Source organism: Dermochelys coriacea, chromosome 20, assembly GCF_009764565.3.
Source record: "Dermochelys coriacea isolate rDerCor1 chromosome 20, rDerCor1.pri.v4, whole genome shotgun sequence".
Taxonomy (NCBI): Eukaryota; Metazoa; Chordata; order Testudines; family Dermochelyidae; genus Dermochelys; species Dermochelys coriacea.
In genome coordinates this window covers 833,574-852,769 of record NC_050087.2, presented here as the reverse complement: position 1 = coordinate 852,769, position 19,196 = coordinate 833,574, and the positions used below count along the sequence as shown (strand labels likewise).

Below are 19,196 nucleotides of genomic sequence, written 5' to 3'. Positions count from 1 at the left end.
GGAGCAGGACCCGGGGGCATAGAGGCTTGCATTGCCCAGTTGATACGGGGGGGGAGGGAAGGGGATAAAGAGGAGAACTGAAGGGGCGGAGTAGAAACGGGGCTGCCATGTGTGACATAAGTTTACGCTCCAGGTTCTAAATTCCACACGGAGCCACGTTCCCCACCAGCTGAGCAGGGAGCGGATCCGGTAACTCCTTCCACTCCTTTACATTTCCATCCACACCAGGATACAAATGCCAGCCCACAATGCAGGGCCCGTGTGGGGCACTGTTGGCCGGGAGCCCACCGCTTTATGCTGGCAGAGCAGGGGCCTGACCACCTGGCACATTCGGGGCCAGTATTTGCACCGTCCCACCAGCTTGTGCTGTGGTCATGGCAGGCCATGCAGGGAGGGGGGTGGCTGTTCAAGACCCTCCGAAACTTGCCAATAGAAGGGCCCCATTATTAACCACTGACCGTCTTCTGTCGTGTTTTTTGTGAAACTCGAGAGTGCTGGGGCTGGATCTGCAAAGAGTTAGGTGCTAAACTAAACTGATCCAAAATTCAGGTGCTCAAAACCCCTGCTCAGCAGCTGCCTAACCTGTTGCCACCTTAGTTCCCACTGATGGGCGCCCTTGGATGCTCATTGGGGCAGAGCGCGAGTGTGAGCGACTGCAGCCCGGGGCCGAAGGACTCACCTGGGCCCACGAGTTCGAGTCCTCGGGCCACAGGCAGAACTCGTGCTGGGCCCGTGTGCTAATGACAGGGCAGTGCTGTGCTGGCGCACGTGGACTGACCCGTTTGAGGCGTCTCGGGTTGGGGGCTGGAACGCGGAGTCGGTCTCCTGCCCGGGTCTAGCCCCCAACTCCTCGGTCTGTGCGGATATTCTCTCTGCTCAGGGTCTGGGCCGCGTTCTCCCGTCATGTTTGAGGCCGTAGGAGTCGGACTCCTCTTGCTGGCTACCTGTGGCTCCTGCGCCGACACGGCAGCGGATGACATAGGCGCGCACATGATGGGCCGCATATCCGAGCTGCTTTCCCCGGAGGAATGTCGCGAGTTCTACGCCCGGCTCGCCGGCCCCGAGGAGAACACGGAGGAGGCGCTGGAGCGGCTCTCGGAGGCGAAGAACCCGCTCCGCTCCCGCCGCCGGCGGGACATCGCCCGCGCAGAGCCGTGCCGGGATGTCCTGAGCCGGTGGCTCGGGGCGGAAGGCGATTCAGTGCCCTGGGACCGCCTCTCCCGAGCTCTCCGCCGCACCGGGCGCCCTGACATCTCCCAGGAGCTGGGCAAGAACTTGAACCAGGACAAGAACCTCGAGCTGAGGCGGAACGTGGAAGAATATCGCGAGGGGGTGGAACATCTGGCCTCGCTCCTGCTGGAGGAGGATGAGCAACATGGAGAGACAAACCAGCACAGCAGAGCTCGGCGAGCTGGGGGGGAATCCCGCAGGGGGAGCGGATTGATGCAGGAAGGCTGGGGTGAGCTCGACCTCCTCATCGAAAGGAAACCACCCCCTCCCTACAACAGGAGCCTCTTTGAATGGATCAATCCGGTGGCTTCTGGCTTCATCGGCGGGTTTTTAACCTCTTCCGTCCTCATGGCGCTTGCCGTTTACTCCTTCCTCCGGCCCTTGAGCCGAGACTGCATGGCGATTTCTCCCCAGAGCCCAGGGCCCCCGCCTCAGCGTGCGGCTCACAACCCCTTGTTTGAGGAGGACTCAACTATGCCTTGATTTTAGCTGAAGACTTAGGGGACAGTTTGGATGGGGATGCTTCCGATGACACCAGCTTTGCAGGGGAGCCGTAATTTGAATCTGAAACTTTTCCATCTACAGCTCCATGGGGCACAACCAATAAAATGCTCCTATTTATGGAATCGAGCCCAGGAGTGGGATCTGGTTTGTATATAAATGTGCGCAATGGGGTGAGATGGCAAAGTGGCTTCAAACGCCAAAGCCTGCTTCCCCCCTGCAATTTTTGAGAACTTCTAAAGACTTAAATCTTCCTGCAGTGGATCACGAGCCAACGCCTAGCTAACTAGGGGGGGCGGGGGACAGCTCAGGAGAAACTTCCCTGGGGGAGAGGGAAGGCCATCCCACATCTGCCCCTGCAGCATTTCTTGCACCTTCTTCTGAAGCATCTAGTAGTGGCTGCGTTTGGAGATGGGACACTGGGCAAGACGGCCCTCGGGTCTCTGAGTCCGGCCATTCTTCTGTCCGCAGGTCCCTTACTGTTCCTGCGTATTCCACCCTCTGCCACGAGGTGTCGCTGTGCCCCAGGGAACAGCGATCTAACCTAGCGTCTCAAGTCCGCCGCCCGAGGGCTCGGGGTAGCGTCAGCTCCCGGGCAGGACCCGGCTCCCACGCCACCGCTGTGAGCTACTTACCGGCCTCTTCTGCCCTCTGCAGTTCCACAGCCCCGTCTCTTCCCCTCGCTGGCCGACCAGGAAAGTCTGTAGTTTCCCGATCCCTCCCCTAAGCACTGCGGCTGTGCCTTTTTCAGACGGCAAGGAAGGTAACCAGGCTCTGCTGCCCAGGGCTTTAGAAACAAGGGAGAGACAAAAAGAAAAGGAGGACTTGTGGCACCTTAGAGACTAACACATTTATTTGAGCATAAGCTTTCGTGAGCTACAGCTCACTTCATCGGATGCATTCAGTGGAAAATACAGAGGGGAGATTGATATACACACACAGAGAACATGAAACAATGGAAGAAGAAAAGGAGTACTTGTGGCACCTTAGAGACTAACAAATTTATTAGAGCATAAGCTTTCGTGAGCTACAGCTCACTTCATCGGATGCATTTGGTGGAAAAAACAGAGGAGAGATTTATATACACACACACAGAGAACATGAAACAATGGGTTTATCATACACACTGTAAGGAGAGTGATCACTTAAGATAAGTCATCACCAGCAGCAGGGGGGGGGAAAGGAGGAAAACCTTCCATGGTGACAAGCAGGTAGGCTAATTCCAGCAGTTAACAAGAATATCAGAGGAACAGTGGGGGGTGGGGTGGGAGGGAGAAATACCATGGGGAAATAGTTTTACTTTGTGTAATGACTCATCCATTCCCAGTCTCTATTCAAGCCTAAGTTAATTGTATCCAGTTTGCAAATTAATTCCAATTCAGCAGTCTCTCGTTGGAGTCTGTTTTTGAAGCTTTTTTGTTGAAGTATAGCCACTCTTAGGTCTGTGATTGAGTGACCAGAGAGATTGAAGTGTTCTCCAACTGGTTTTTGAATGTTATAATTCTTGACGTCTGATTTGTGTCCATTCATTCTTTTACGTAGAGACTGTCCAGTTTGGCCAATGTACATGGCAGAGGGGCATTGCTGGCACATGATGGCATATATCACATTGGTAGATGCGCAGGTGAACGAGCCTCTGATAGTGTGGCTGATGTGATTAGGCCCTATGATGGTATCCCCTGAGTAGATATGTGGACAGAGTTGGCAACGGGCTTTGTTGCAAGGATAGGTTCCTGGGTTAGTGGTTCTGTTGTGTGGTGTGTGGTTGCTGGTGAGTATTTGCTTCAGATTGGGGGGCTGTCTGTAAGCAAGGACTGGTCTGTCTCCCAAGATCTGAGAGAGCGATGGCTCGTCCTTCAGGATAGGTTGTAGATCCTTGATGATGCGTTGGAGGGGTTTTAGTTGGGGGCTGAAGGTGATGGCTAGTGGCGTTCTGTTGTTTTCTTTGTTGGGCCTGTCCTGTAGTAGGTGACTTCTGGGTACTCTTCTGGCTCTGTCAATCTGTTTCTTCACTTCAGCAGGTGGGTACTGTAGTTGTAGGAATGCATGATAGAGATCTTGTAGGTGTTTGTCTCTGTCTGAGGGGTTGGAGCAAATGCGGTTATATCGTAGCGCTTGGCTGTAGACAATGGATCGAGTGGTATGATCTGGATGAAAGCTAGAGGCATGTAGGTAGGAATAGCGGTCAGTAGGTTTCCGATATAGGGTGGTGTTTATGTGACCATCGCTTATTAGCACCGTAGTGTCCAGGAAGTGGATCTCTTGTGTGGACTGGTCCAGGCTGAGGTTGATGGTGGGATGGAAATTGTTGAAATCATGGTGGAATTCCTCAAGAGCTTCTTTTCCATGGGTCCAGATGATGAAGATGTCATCAATGTAGCGCAAGTAGAGTAGGGGCATTAGGGAACGAGAGCTGAGGAAGCGTTGTTCTAAGTCAGCCATAAAAATGTTGGCATACTGTGGGGCCATGCGGGTACCCATCGCAGTGCCGCTGATTTGAAGGTATACATTGTCACCAAATGTGAAATAGTTATGGGTCAGGACAAAGTCACAAAGTTCTGCCACCAGGTTAGCCGTGACAGTATCGGGGATACTGTTCCTGACGGCTTGTAGTCCATCTTTGTGTGGAATGTTGGTGTAGAGGGCTTCTACATCCATAGTGGCTAGGATGGTGTTTTTAGGAAGATCACCAATGGACTGTAGTTTCCTCAGGAAATCGGTGGTGTCTCGAAGATAGCTGGGAGTGCTGGTAACGAAGGGCCTGAGGAGGGAGTCTACATAGCCAGACAATCCTGCTGTCAGGGTGCCAATGCCTGAGATGATGGGGCGTCCAGGATTTCCAGGTTTATGGATCTTGGGTAGCAGATAGAATACCCCAGGTCCTGGCTCCAGGGGTGTGTCTGTGCGGATTTGTTCTTGTGCTTTTTCAGGGAGTTTCTTGAGCAAATGCTGTAGTTTCTTTTGGTAACTCTCAGTTGAAATGAAACATGGAACATGAAACATGAAACAATGGGTTTATCATACACACTGTAAGGAGAGTGATCACTTAAGATAAGCCATCACCAGCAGCGGGGGGGGGGGTGCAAAGGAGGAAAACCTATTTCCAGCAGTTAACAAGAATATCTGAGGAACAGTGGGCGGTGGGCTGGGGGGGAGAAATAACATGGGGAAATAGTTTTACTTTGTGTAATGACTCATCCATTCCAGTCTCTATTTAAGCCTAAATTAATTGTATCCAGTTTGCAAATTAATTCCAATTCAGCAGTCTCTCGTTGGAGTCTGTTTTTGAAGTTTTTTTGTTGAAGGATAGCCACCCTCAGGTCTGTAATCAAGTGAACAGAGAGATTGAAGTGTTCTCTGACTGTTTTTGAATGTTATAATTCTTGACGTCTAATTTGTGTCCATTTATTCTTTTACGTAGAGACTGTCCAGTTTGACCAATGTACATGGCAGAGGGGCATTGCCGGCACATGATGGCATATATCACATTGGTAGATGCGCAGGTGAACGAGCCTCTGATAGTGTGGCTGATGTGATTAGGCCCTATGATGGTGTCCCCTCAATAGATATGTGGACAGAGTTGGCAACGGGCTTTGTTGCAAGGATAGGTTCCTGGGTTAGTGGTTCTGTTGTGTGGTGTGTGGTTGCTGGTGAGTATTTGCTTCAGATTGGGGGGCTCTCTGTAAGCAAGGACCCCCTCCTCCCCCCGCTGCTGGTGATGGCTCATCTTAAGTAATCACTCTCTCCTTACAGTGTGTATGATAAACCCATTGCTTCATGTTCTCTGTGTGTGTATATCAATCTCCCCTCTGTATTTTCCACCAAATGCATCCGATGAAGTGAGCTGTAGCTCATGAAAGCTTATGCTCAAATAAATTTGTTAGTCTCTAAGGTGCCACAAGTACTCCTTTTCTTTTTGCGAATACAGACTAAGACGGCTGCTACTCTGAAAAGGGAGAGACAGTCCATACATTTGGGATGTGGGAAGATATAGGGGTCACTGCAAGGGACTGGGAGCTTTTCCCCTGCAGCACTCACAAGCTGCCCCTCTCATCTCTGCTTTGTGGCAGAGCTGGACCAAAAGGATGAGAGGAAAATGAGGGTGTCCTGCAGGACCAGCTCTTTGCTAAATCTGGGGAGGGAATGCATGGGTAGCTGTACAATAATGTTTGATGTAATGTTTGCCCAGCACATAAGAACAGTCAGACTGGGTCAGACCAAAGGTCCATCAAGCCCAGTATCCTGTCTTCCAACAGAGACCAATGCCAGGTGCCCCAGAGGGAATGAACATAACAGGGCAGTTATCAAGTGATCCATCATCCCCTGTTGTCCACTCCCAACAGAGGTTTAGGGGCACCTGGAGCATGGGGTTTTGTCCCTGACCATCCTGGCCAATAGGCATTGATGGACCTGTTCTCCATGAACTGATCTGTTCTTTTGTGAACTCAGTTATAGTTTTGGCCTTTACAACATTCCCAACAAGTGAATTGCACTGTATTAATCGAACACCTGCTCCTGCCCTGGGCACCAGTGACATGGATTAAAGCTCATGCAAAATTCCCATGAAACTGAAGAGCAGAGGTATGCTGAAATCCCATCCTGATCCCAAATAGTCCCCACCTCTAGTGTGGCCTTTCCTACTCTGTCCTTGGGGGAATGCAGGTGGTGTCTGAATGCCATCAAAGCTAGGCCCTGCTGCTCCAAGAATGAGACACAGAGCTCTCCCAGAGACTGTCCCACTGCCTCTGGATCTAGCAGTCTGATATGTCCAGGTTGCTTTGGTATTGGATGGGGAGAGAGGAGATTTAACCTCAGGTATTTGGTACCTGAATCAACAGAGTTTATGCCCAGCAATAGGCTTCATGCCAAGAAACCCCGTTGCTTGATTTGTGCCAGGGCTGATCCTCTGGCACCTCTGGGCTTGACAGTTCCTAACCCTGGCACCTCTGGGCTTGCTGCAGCAGTTATGAATGTAAAACATTGCTTGAGCCCCAGCACCTCTTTCATTGCAAACTAAACCCTGAGAAATCCGTAGAGCCTGGTGCAAACTGGGGAGTTGGCTGGCCCCTTCTATATTAGCGCAGGTGTCTCAGCTTCTATGCAATTTTCCAGCAAACTGGTTTCCAAGAGCCCAAATTAAGAGTTTTGCTGGAGTTGGTTTGCTGGACAGTCCCTCAGGAATGGTGCAGTCCAGGCAGCTCTTAACAACTGGTGGTCGACTCTGCTCCTTATTCCCCTTCTGCTGTACCAGTCCTGTCTCTTAGCAATCTCTGAAACGCAGGCCATAGACAATAACAGGACCTAGATTCTTTCTGCCATGCAGAGAATTGATCTGGAAGGAATTGTACCCTAGTGCATGATGGCAAAGAGCTAGTTCAGTCATCCTACCTCCCTCTGATGGTATTGATCCGGAGCTATTGGTGAATCCTCCTGAGGGGAGTTTGTGGTGGGAGATTGCTCTGCATCTGAACAACCTTAGGCTGGGATCATGCGTGTTCCCACATGTTAAGAACAGTCACTTGTGGTCAGTACTTGGGCTGGGCGACGCCTAAGATATGCCTGGGCAGGTAGGAATTAGTATCGGTGATTAAGTATTAAGAATTCCTTGTGGGTTGTGTGTGTGTGTTTGTTTTTTTTTTTCCCTCCCCTCCAGAGCCTTGCCCCTGAGGGCTGTGAGAGCATCACTGAATACTGGCCCTCTGGATCAATGCCCCACTGTGGCAATAACGGTTCTATGCTACCTTTGGAGCTGGGAGATAAGTAAGGTTTTAAATAGTTGCAGTATTTTTCACACCAATAGTGTGTCTTGGCTATTTCCAGAACCCTGACCAGCTGGCATACGGCTAGCTGCATCTTCCCTTCTCTCTCTCGCTCACTCACTCACACCCCAAACTAATGTCCCTGTGCCCCTGACCTCACAACACCCAGGGAAGGGGAGTGCAGTAGGGTGTGTGGCTGGAGCATTCTGTGCTCCAGTTCTGGGGTATGGACGGCCTGTAGGACGCTATGGGAAATGCTTGCAAGTTAATGCTCCCAGGGGCTGCTTGCTTGAACTTCTCCTCAGAGCCAAACTGGACCCTAGACCAGACAGGATTTGGGCAGTGCAAAGTCACCTTTACTTCTCCCCTCAGACTCACTTGGGCTAAGGCTACTGAAAAGACCTTGGTGTTTGTAAAGTGCTTTGAGATCCTCGGTTACGGATATGCTAAAAGCCCCTCGCACTTGTCAGGCTCCTGGGGCTCTAATCTAGACTCCTTTCCACAGTGACAAAGCCACCCAAAGAGCTTTGTGCTTTCCTAGCCCCACGTCCTCCCGCTCACCTTGGCCCTTGCTGGGTAGGAACCTTGCCTGTTTGTGCCCTTCCAGCTCTCTGTCCACTTTATTACAGAACAGCTACAGAGACACAGACACAGCGACCTGTGTGCAGGAAACGCTCGGCTGCTCACGTGAGCAGGAGCATGCTCAGTGGGCTCTGGGGGCAAATCGGGACTGTGCTGATGGAGCCAGATTCCTAGTTGCCCTGCACCTTGGGCACCATCGTTTCCAGTAGTGCATGGTGGGTGTAACATGCTGTTCGCTCAGAATGATCACCTTGTATTCCCACTTCTCACTGGTGTAAATGACAACACAAGGTGCAGGGCACAGAGACTCAAACCCCTGGGGGCCAGAGGGGACCTGCTTTCAGCATGGTGCTAGAGATCTGGCTGCAGGCTGGTTTATCACGCAGCTGAGGGCGATTGGCTTTCCCTCAGCAGAGCTAAGACTAGAATAAAAAATCGAGAAAGCATTCGGTCATTAACGAGGTGTGTTAGGGAGAGATCACCCCCCTTCCCACTCTTCTTTTAGGAGTGGAATGTGAACTCCTTCTGGACGCAGGATGGTGATGGGCCAGGGGTCTGATTTGGGATGGCAGGCCAGGTGCAGCAGGCTGTGTGGACTGGAGCTTTGACCTGGAATGAAGTTTTGCATGAATTCAGATGCTTCCAGGCACATTTACTCATCAGCCAGATTTTCAAAAGAGGTGAGCACCCAGTAGCTCTCCTATAGGCAACTAAATATTCCCAATGGAGCAGGACTGGGAGCAAGCACTTGTGAAAATCTGGCCTGTGTGTGCTGCTAACACCCTGAGTGCTCCGCCCAAGCTGTCTGCATTTGGCCTCTCGAAAGACAGTGACTACTTAGAGATTTTAACCCATAGTCTCCCAATGTCTCATTTCCCTCCTGTCTTTGAAATGGACCCTCTCCTATTAGCCTCCTTCCCTCAGGGGCTTCACGACTGTCTGCAAAGGGTTTGGGGCACTTCAGGCTAAACCCTCCCAGAACAAGTAGCATGCTGACTCATCATCCTCCTGCACTCTGGCCCTTTTGACTGGCTGCCCTGACACTCCCCAACGCAACCCTCTGCCCTTTAGACTTGGGTGATTTAGTATCTGATTCAGGGCTCACTTAGAGGCGTGTCTGTGTTTGATTCATTGCTGCTTCCCAGAATGCTGACCTCATTGTTTGCGTTCCCAGAACTGTAAGGACTCTGGACCTTAGCACTGATTGATTGCCCTTCCCATGCAGGCAGCAGTCGGAAGAGACCAACTCCACCGTCCAGAAAGCCATGGCTTGGTATAGCCCCAACTCCTGATTAGCCAGGCCCTAGGCAGAGTGATCGTTTGGAGAGTAACATCCAATCCACACAGCCGGTTTGCCTGGGGAATATCTCTGTCCAGGAGCACATCCCTCGTACTGAGTCTCTGTTTAGACTCCAATCTGCTCAGCATTAGGAGAAGTGGAGCTGCTCCATGCGCGCACACGTCAGGACCCTGTAGGTTTTGGAGACGGTGGGAGGCAATTAGCTTCCTCTCCCCTGATGTCTAGCTCTGACAGCTGAGTGAGGCTGTTTCAATGGCATCCCCAAGAGTACCACTAGGGGGTGCTGCTGTGTGCACAAGTAGCAGCGTAAACCACGGGGGGGGGGCAACCTGTTCATAGAATCATAGAATCATAGAATATCAGGGTTGGAAGGGACCCCAGAAGGTCATCTAGTCCAACCCCCTGCTCAAAGCAGGACCAAGTCCCAGTTAAATCATCCCAGCCAGGGCTTTGTCAAGCCTGACCTTAAAAACCTCTAAGGAAGGAGATTCTACCACCTCCCTAGGTAACGCATTCCAGTGTTTCACCACCCTCTTAGTGAAAAAGTTTTTCCTAATATCCAATCTAAACCTCCCCCATTGCAACTTGAGACCATTACTCCTCGTTCTGTCATCTGCTACCATTGAGAACAGTCTAGAGCCATCCTCTTTGAAACCCCCTTTCAGGTAGTTGAAAGCAGCTATCAAATCCCCCCTCATTCTTCTCTTCTGCAGACTAAACAATCCCAGCTCCCTCAGCCTCTCCTCATAAGTCATGTGCTCTAGACCCCTAATCATTTTCGTTGCCCTTCGTTGTACTCTTTCCAATTTATCCACATCCTTCCTGTAGTGTGGGGCCCAAAACTGGACACAGTACTCCAGATGAGGCCTCACCAGTGTCGAATAGAGGGGAACGATCACGTCCCTCGATCTGCTCGCTATGCCCCTACTTATACATCCCAAAATGCCATTGGCCTTCTTGGCAACAGGGGCACACTGCTGACTCATATCCAGCTTCTCGTCCACTGTCACCCCTAGGTCCTTTTCCGCAGAACTGCTGCCGAGCCATTCGGTCCCTAGTCTGTAGCGGTGCATTGGATTCTTCCATCCTAAGTGCAGGACCCTGCACTTATCCTTATTGAACCTCATTAGATTTCTTTTGGCCCAATCCTCCAATTTGTCTAGGTCCTTCTGTATCCTATCCCTCCCCTCCAGCGTATCTACCACTCCTCCCAGTTTAGTATCATCCGCAAATTTGCTGAGAGTGCAATCCACACCATCCTCCAGATCATTTATGAAGATATTGAACAAAACGGGCCCCAGGACCGACCCCTGGGGCACTCCACTTGACACCGGCTGCCAACTAGACATGGAGCCATTGATCACTACCCGTTGAGCCCGACAATCTAGCCAGCTTTCTACCCACCTTATAGTGCATTCATCCAGCCCATACTTCCTTAACTTGCTGACAAGAATGCTGTGGGAGACCGTGTCAAAAGCTTTGCTAAAGTCAAGAAACAATACATCCACTGCTTTCCCTTCATCCACAGAACCAGTAATCTCATCATAAAAGGCGATTAGATTAGTCAGGCATGACCTTCCCTTGGTGAATCCATGCTGACTGTTCCTGATCACTTTCCTCTCCTCTAAGTGCTTCAGGATTGATTCTTTGAGGACCTGCTCCATGATTTTTCCAGGGACTGAGGTGAGGCTGACCGGCCTGTAGTTCCCAGGATCCTCCTTCTTCCCTTTTTTAAAGATGGGCACTACATTAGCCTTTTTCCAGTCATCTGGGACTTCCCCCGTTCGCCACGAGTTTTCAAAGATAATGGCCAAGGGCTCTGCAATCACAGCCGCCAATTCCTTCAGCACTCTCGGATGCAATTCGTCCGGCCCCATGGACTTGTGCACGTCCAGCTTTTCTAAATAGTCCCTAACCACCTCTATCTCTACAGAGGGCTGGCCATCTCTTCCCCATTTTGTGTTGCCCAGCACAGCAGTCTGGGAGCTGACCTTGTTAGTGAAAACAGAGGCAAAAAAAGCATTGAGTACATTAGCTTTTTCCACATCCTCTGTCACTGGCTTGCCTCCCTCATTCAGTAAGGGGCCCACACTTTCCTTGGCTTTCTTCTTGTTGCCAACATACCTGAAGAAACCCTTCTTGTTACTCTTGACATCTCTTGCTAGCTGCAGCTCCAGGTGCGATTTGGCCCTCCTGATATCTTTCCTACATGCCCGTTGGATTCCCTGAAGCTAGAGCGACCTGGCTGCAACATTTAGCCAGCCAGCGTGGAGGTGCGAGGGATCCTGCCTAGTTAGAGAGCTTGGAAAGCAGCTTTCCAAGGGATGCCAATTTTCATGGTGTTATCCTGAGTCTTCTGATACTTGATGTCGTTTCTTAAAGCCCTGTCTCCTAGAGTCAAGTGACCACATGAGAAGCGGAGGAGCGGGTGGGATTTTTTTGTTTTAAGGGGCTTCTAGCCTTGCAGGTTGTTTAGAAAAGCTGGGAAATGGGATGGGCCGGTAACCTGCAGGCTCAGAAACCAGAATGAAAACACAAAGGTCCCCACATTTATGTCTTTTAAAAAAAAAAAACACATGTGTTTTTTTTTTTGAGACCTGGCTCTTGATTTTTGAATGCTTGGGATTGGCAAGTCAGTGCTGTAGGCAACTGAGAGAACCTTTACCGCAACCTCCTTCGTCTGGCTTCGGAAATGGAGGGTGAGCCGGTCATTACAGCCCGGGTCTTTCTGCTCCACCTTTGGAGCTTTGTTTAGCCTCGCTTTACCTCCATGTTTTCTGAGGCCATGTGCTGAGCCAGCAAGTACTTGTCCTGCTCCACCTGCTGAGATCCTGCTACGGGGCACCCTCCCCTCCTTCCCCACTCCTCCCACCCGCAGGCCTTCCAATGCTTTCTAGGACATTCTCTTGCTCAGCCCCATAGGTGCAGTAACAACATAGGCAGAGTGAAAGGGGCAGAGGGTGGGTGGGTGTTTTTCCAATATTTCCTCTCCAGCACTCAGGTAACCCATGTTCTAAAAATGTGGATCTACCGAAAATGCTTTTTGCAGTCATAGGTAGAGCCCTGGCTCACTCACGCAAGGCTGTTCTTACTGACACCCTGAGCAGCTCCCAGTGATGCTGACTCTGGAACGTATGCTGCATTATTATGCCTCGGCATAGGAGATTTTCCTGTGCTATGAGGCCCCAAATCCTACTTTACGCTGTCACCACCACGCCTGCTACAAGGAGAAGAGCAAACTCGGAGATGAGAGGGGCAGCTTGTGAGTGCTGCAGGGGAAAAGCTCCCAGTCCCTTGCAGTGACCCCCATATCTTCCCACATCCCAAATGTATGGACTGTCTCTCCCTTTTCAGAGTAGCAGCCGTCTTAGTCTGTATTTGCAAAAAGAAAAGGAGTACTTGTGGCACCTTAGAGACTAAATGCCTGGCTGCAGCTGCAGCAGAGGCAGGCAAAAAGTGGCTCTGTTTTCTCAAACCCCTGGGCTTTCAGCTGCTTGAAGTGGAGGGCTTAACCCTTTCTGGCAGTATGCAAAACCTGGAGCTTACACTTGACTAATGACATTTTACTGGCGCTGAAGAAGGTGGTTATTTTCAATCCAAGAACACCTACATGGTTAATGTGAAGAATAACAGACCGGAAAGACACAAAAGCTGTTGTGGAGGTGACTTAATGATTATCCGTAACAGTGCAGCAGGTCCAGGTATGGGTGTTCAGCCCCTGGCACCAAGACTGCAGCTGTATCTCCTCCTGAGTCACTGCATCTTCAGCATGTCCCATTTCCTGCCTGCCCACAGCTGCTGGCGGATGGCAGTCTGTAACAGAAGCACATTCCACCATGTTTGTCCTCTAGCTAGAAGGATGAGTTGGCCGGTTGCCTAGTTGCAATGTGATGTGTATGCAGCAGCTCACTCACAAAGGAAAGAGCATGGGAGCACGTGGCTCAGATGCGTGCCTAGGACAAGCAGCCTCAAGTTGCCTAATTTATGGTTTAAAAAAAAAAACCAACCAACCAACCCTATGCTGAGTGACAATCCAACAACATAGGGTTAATTAGCCATTGCACTGAGGTTTATTAAAAGACGAGGGACCTGATTCTCTTATCTGTGAAGGCCTCTCTGGTATACAGGTCCCTTAGGGGATTGCTTCCATTGCAGGGGGGGAGCTTGACTTTCATGTTCAGTTCCTGCCTGGGGGGGCAGATCATCTTGGCCAGCCTCTTCCAGTTGCAGGGCAAGGTCTTGACTAGTGATTTATAGCTTTTGGGGTCTGGCAGAGCCCTACCTCTGGGACCGGGCCCCATGCTTGTGGTTGAAGTCAGCTGGCAAGCCGCAGCCTGTGGGTTCAGGCATACTCGGAGGGGACCCTAGCTTTGCAGTTCACTCTTGCTATGAATTCGGAACCAAATCCCTTGAATGTTGTTGGGAAGCTGGTCTCTGTGTAGCGGGCCCACCTGAACCACACACAGTGAGTTCTCTCCCTGGCTGGCACAGGCCTTGGGCACCGGAGCTGGGGGCTCATTTTCACTCTTCCCGCAGGGTACAATGTTCGCTGCAGGCTTTTTATAAGGTGTTTTCAATCAGTGAGTAAATAACATGCTGACCGCATGCCCAGGGGCACAGTAGATTCCTTGAGCTGCTTCGGACAGGGCAGAGCAGCTCCCAGACCAGATCACATGGTGTGGGGCTCCTGTAACAAGGTGAAAAGGCACTGCCTTGCTGAATAAGGTGCACTTGTGGGTTTGCTGCAAGTCCCAGACAGTGCTTTCCCCTGGCAGGGGCCCTCATTCATGGCTTTGGCTCCCCTGTGGACCATCAGCGGGACAAGCACCAGTTCCAGTTTTGAACAACCCATGGCTTAGGGTGCTATTCAGTGGACTAAAGCCTTCCCTGTACATCTTGTGCCCTGTGACACCAGTGACCTCATAAGCACTTGGAGGCACCAGCTTTCCCCTGCCATTCAGCTCAGTAAGGGCAATGAGCACAGGCTGGAGGGTCAGTCCGTTAATGGATTGATGCCAGTTCCCACCAGCTGAGTATCTGCCCCATACCAGACTGACTAGGCTGGCCACTTGCCCTGCCTTGGCCAGATGCGTAACTGCTCTAGCCTTTCGTACACTCCGTACTGCCATGACTTAGCAGTGCTCCTATAACTGCCGGCCTGAGGCTTTGAAGCGGGGCCTCTGACCTCTCCCTGCATAGTAAGGTTGAAGTTCAAAGTGTGGGAGGTGCAGAACTTTTACCATCTGGTGGATAAAGAGTGGGCAAAACTATGGTCATGCAAAGGCTCCCCCTAACTTCCCACTTCCCCTGCCCCACTAAGGCAATCACGGGTGGAGTGCACTGAGCTCCCCTAGGACCCTCCGGCCTCAGCGCACATGCCAGCTCTACATGTGCAGCAAGCACTGGCCTCACCCGTGACAAAGCAGGGAAAAAACAGAATGGGAAGATTGTGGGTGTCTTGGGGGGGAGGGTGATTTCAATCAGCTTTTGTTTTTCTAGCTTTAGACATTGGAGTTCAGCACCCCGGCCATTTAGTATTAGCATTAATTCTATCCCTGCATATAGCGAGAGCCATAGGTTTGATACCTGAGCTAGCTGGACTTGCTTTATTCCCTTGCTGGAGGCTAGGACAAAGAGACTCTTGCTTCTGGCTTTGCCCATCTCAGCTGGCTGGGTTTCTGGCTTTTTGGCTGCTGCGTGCATTGTCCATATCCCAAAAAAGCTGGTTTTGAATTAGATCCCAATGTCTCTCTCCCCTCTCACTGTTCTTTGCTGGTGCTTAGTTCTAGTTTTTTCCCCCCCTCTGGGGTGTGTCTGCAGCCAGGACCAGTTCTAAGCACCAGCAAATCAGTCACGAGCTTGGGGCGGCACACTTCCAGGGGCGGCATTCGGGCCCTCCTTCCTTTTCAGGGCAGTTGCGCTCTCAGAGCTGCACCACTTAGATGGGACGAGGGCACCGTGCCCCTGGCCGCAGTGGGAAGGGGAAGCCCCAGCCCCGGGCTGCTGAGTGGCCAGGGCCCAGCTGCTAGCCGGGGAGCCGGGGCTGCACCACCTCCTCTGCGTACCAGCTGCTGTGCTGCCTTGTGCCACCCTTTACATCGGGGCCTCTCTCTACACGGCCAGGCGGGGAGGGAGGGGGGAAGCCCCTGCAGGCGCTGGGAGGTAACATCACTCCCTCTGGTGCCAGCGCCACCCGCGAGCCCCAGCCCCACCGCAGCTTGGGGCAGCAAAAAAATAAATAAAAAAAAAAAACCACACAACCTAGAGCCGGCCCTGCCTGCCCGATGCTGCGGTGTGGGCTGAATTAGACTTCCCCTCATTGTGCCTTAGGCACTAAACAACCCCACTGCGCATCCGTGCCACACAAACCCCTTGCAAGGGGGCTGCCGGCAGCCCTCTTCCTGCTGCTCTCCCCCTGCCTTGGATTGAAATGAAAGCAGCACACCATTTTGCAACAACATGGGTGTAATAACCATCAAAGGCACCCATGAAACAACTGGAGCTGAAAGTTTAAAACAAAAAAAACAAAACCCTCTTCACCCTGCAAGTTGTAGCAGGAATTGTGTCCTTAAGAACATTTAAAAAAAATCATAACCAGCTCTTAAATCATATTAATGACCAGAAATAGCCCAGAACAAATCATTCCACGTCGAACCCTGAACGCTGGGACACGGCGGCAAAGCAGGCATGTGGGTGCAAGTGCATAAAAAAGAAACCGCTTGCTTAAGATTGATAGTCCCAGCAGCAGCAAGCTGCCTGTTGGTCCCCCTCTAAGGACTGAGGCACCTAAATCCTTTTAGGTCACGTGGCCAGCTTGCGTGCAGTGAAGGGGTTGGCTGTAGAGGCAACTTGGAATTGTCAGAGCAAGAAACCTTCCAGCCACAAGCCTATCTGTCATCATGCACCCTCCCTCTGACCAGCAGGTTGCAACTCTGGGTGAGTGAGGAGGGAGAGGGGGTGGACTGCCAAAGGCACCAGTTGCCATTCACCACCTAATCCCTCTCTATTGCACCAGACTGAGTAAAATACAGGAGTTTCACCCGGCCTGTGGAGCAGAATGGCCCCGGTGTGGCCCTGTGCAAGAAGCAGGGGGGGCTGCTGTTCTTAGGGGTGTAACAATAGAGGCTTTTCTTCACAACAGGGATTGTGGTAGCTCAGTGCAGGTTTGAAGCAAAGATTATTTATTTTAAAAATCCCAAACTAATCCTGACCCATTGACTTTCATGGTTGCAAGGATCATGCCCACGGTGCTTCATTACAAAGAAAGTCAGGCTCATTAACCCAGCTCAAAGAAGGGGAAACAGAGGCACAGAAGGGGGGGGTGACAGACCCAAGGTCCCACAGCAGTCCAGCAGGAGAGCCAGGCACAGAGTCTATCACAGCCGCATCCGACTGCCAGATTTATCTTGTGGCCCACAGTGCCTGTGTGTTCAAATAAAGTACATGAAGCCAGTTGGAACCTGATCCTGCAAAGGACTCAGAGCCTCCTGCGGGGTTTGACATCAATGCAAGCAGGGGGGAGAAACGGGACATTTTGGCAGCTTAGGGGCAGAACACACCCTCTTTGGCATGGGCCTATAAGAACTTCCTCCTCCAACCCATTTTAAGGGACATCTAGCTTTTCCCCTAATCTGCAGCAGTGAGCACCATGTAAACTCCAAGTTTCTCTGGGGTGTTGGTTATGCAGGACCATGCCAGCCCCTGAAGGGTGACAGGTCATGCAAGAGAAGAGGTTAAACCAAGATGGACATACCTTTTTATTGCAAATTCCAAAGTAAAAAGATGTACAGTACAAAGGAAATCAAAATTCAGACTCTCAGACTTCCAGCCCACTGTGTTTTTACATTCTTTCACCACCCCATCCCCCAAACACCAGTTATTTCCTCCTCCTTTCTTCATGTAAAACAGAACAGGGAACAAAATCTAGGGAGGATGAAAGGGGAAGGCTAATACAGCATGGGGGGGGGGGGTTAAATCAACACAGTATCCAGAACAAGTCACATAAGCAAAGTAAAAGAAAGAAAATCTTTGCCCTGATCATTGTTGAGAAGCTGGGTTCACTGGAGCAGTGCAGTTTACAAATGACTCATTTAGCAGCATTTATGGTACCATCTCATTTCCCCCTTAGTCCATGATTCTACTGTGCACATCTAAATAGCACTTGCAGCTGTGAATCTCAAAGCACTTTACAAATGTTAACTAATTAAGCCTCACAACACCCCTGTGAGGTAGGTAATTATACACCCATTTGACAGATGGGTACAACTGAGGCACAGAGAGGTTAAGTGATTTGTCCAAGGTCACACAACATGTCAGCGGTAGAGCTGGAAATAGAACCGAGCAGTCCTGTTTCTCAGTCTCCTGCTCTAGCCACTGGACACCACGCCTCACCTCATCTATGCAGAATACACCCTCCATATGCACACACACATACACACACGCACCTCTCTATAAAAATCACAACATGCAACAAACTTGCAAAGGGCAAATTTTTCTCCTCCTGTAACTTTTTTTGGTAATTTGTTTAGCATTCTTTTTTTAAAGTGACTGTCAAATCCAGGTGCACCACAGCCACGTCTTGTGCAAGCTTCCCACCAAGTTCATGTAGTACACCACAATCCTGGCTTGTATTACAGCTAGTCCAGTACCAGGCTTGCTTGACCAGATACTGACCAATGTTAGGGAATTAGCATTCTGGGTATAGGGGTTGGTTTGGTTATTGTTCTTTGCCATTTGGGTGGGGGGAACCTCTTCTAGGGATAACTATTTTAAACCAACACCTGATTTGACTTGCAACTATTTTGACTAGAAACCTGGCCTCCAGAGAGCCATAACTAGCACACGAAGCTAATGCACTATCTCGCCCTTTAATTGGAAAGAAAAAAGTGTACAAAGGGAAGCGAACAAAGAGGCGACAGCGTAGGAGCCCTACTGTATGCCACTGAATGGATTCAGCAATGGTCAGCTGCCTCAAAGGCCCCCCTATGGCTTACCCTTACTGGTGTTTCTCAAGTGACAGGGGCATCTGGGTTCTCGCCCTTCTGCAGCTCCTGCAGCCATGCTGCACGAGCCTTGCTGCGTGTGTTGAGGATGTCAGGTATGCTGGCAGATTTCACGTTGTCTGTACAATTTTGGCGTATGTCTTTAGAAGCGAATGGACAGCATGGAGAGTGCTGCAGACTTAAGTTCCCTGCACATCAACAGAGCAGATCGAGCGCGTGCGAGCAGCAGAGCAAACGTTCCTTACACCCAGGAGCAAGAGGGGACTGCAGGCTGCATAGCCTTCAATCTGTGGCTTCTGTTGAGTCTACCAGTGAATGGGGGCCGGTTTTGATGGTGTTTTTTGTGATGCATTCACTAAGATATTAACGAAAAGCCACCACTTGGCCTCACAAAGGCCACCAACCTGCTCAGCTGCTATCAACAGGCTGCAGTCACTGTGCCCAATCACGGCAGTAACCTCTGATGAAAATCCCAAGGGGCTGCGGATTGGCACTAAGACCGACCTGTCTGCTAGATACCAGCAAAGAGCCACTAAAAGCCACAAATCTCTCACGGTGAACACTAAAAACAAGAACAAAAACATTTCCACTAGCTTCCCCTGCAACACAAGTTAGGTCTAACTCGTGCCACTTTTATATATTAAAAAAAAAAAAAAGAACCCAGCAAGAATGGGAGTGAGGAGGTGGAAACCATCAAATAAATGTACATTAAGACACTCCTACCTTGTTTATTTCATTTTTCTTTTGGATTTAGTAATGTGATTTTTAATCATGTTTGGGTTAGAGCAGGATGAGCCACCATGCAATCTCTAATACGCTGAT

At 50.6% G+C, this 19,196-nt stretch overlaps 1 protein-coding gene across 1 annotated transcript; it reads left to right on the top strand.

Annotated features, from left to right (window-relative positions):
• Positions 1-118: 118 nt before the first annotated feature.
• Positions 119-1,801, top strand: TMDD1 (transmembrane and death domain 1). The gene has a single exon (XM_038378974.2). The coding sequence runs from the start codon at positions 904-906 to the stop codon at positions 1,711-1,713; it is 810 nt and encodes a 269-aa protein (XP_038234902.1). The 5' UTR covers positions 119-903; the 3' UTR covers positions 1,714-1,801.
• Positions 1,802-19,196: the final 17,395 nt, after the last annotated feature.

Bases quoted from the DNA above. Each gene is read 5' to 3' on its own strand.
- TMDD1 (XM_038378974.2), top strand. From the start codon at position 904: ATGTTTGAGGCCGTAGGAGTCGGACTCCTCTTGCTGGCTACCTGTGGC.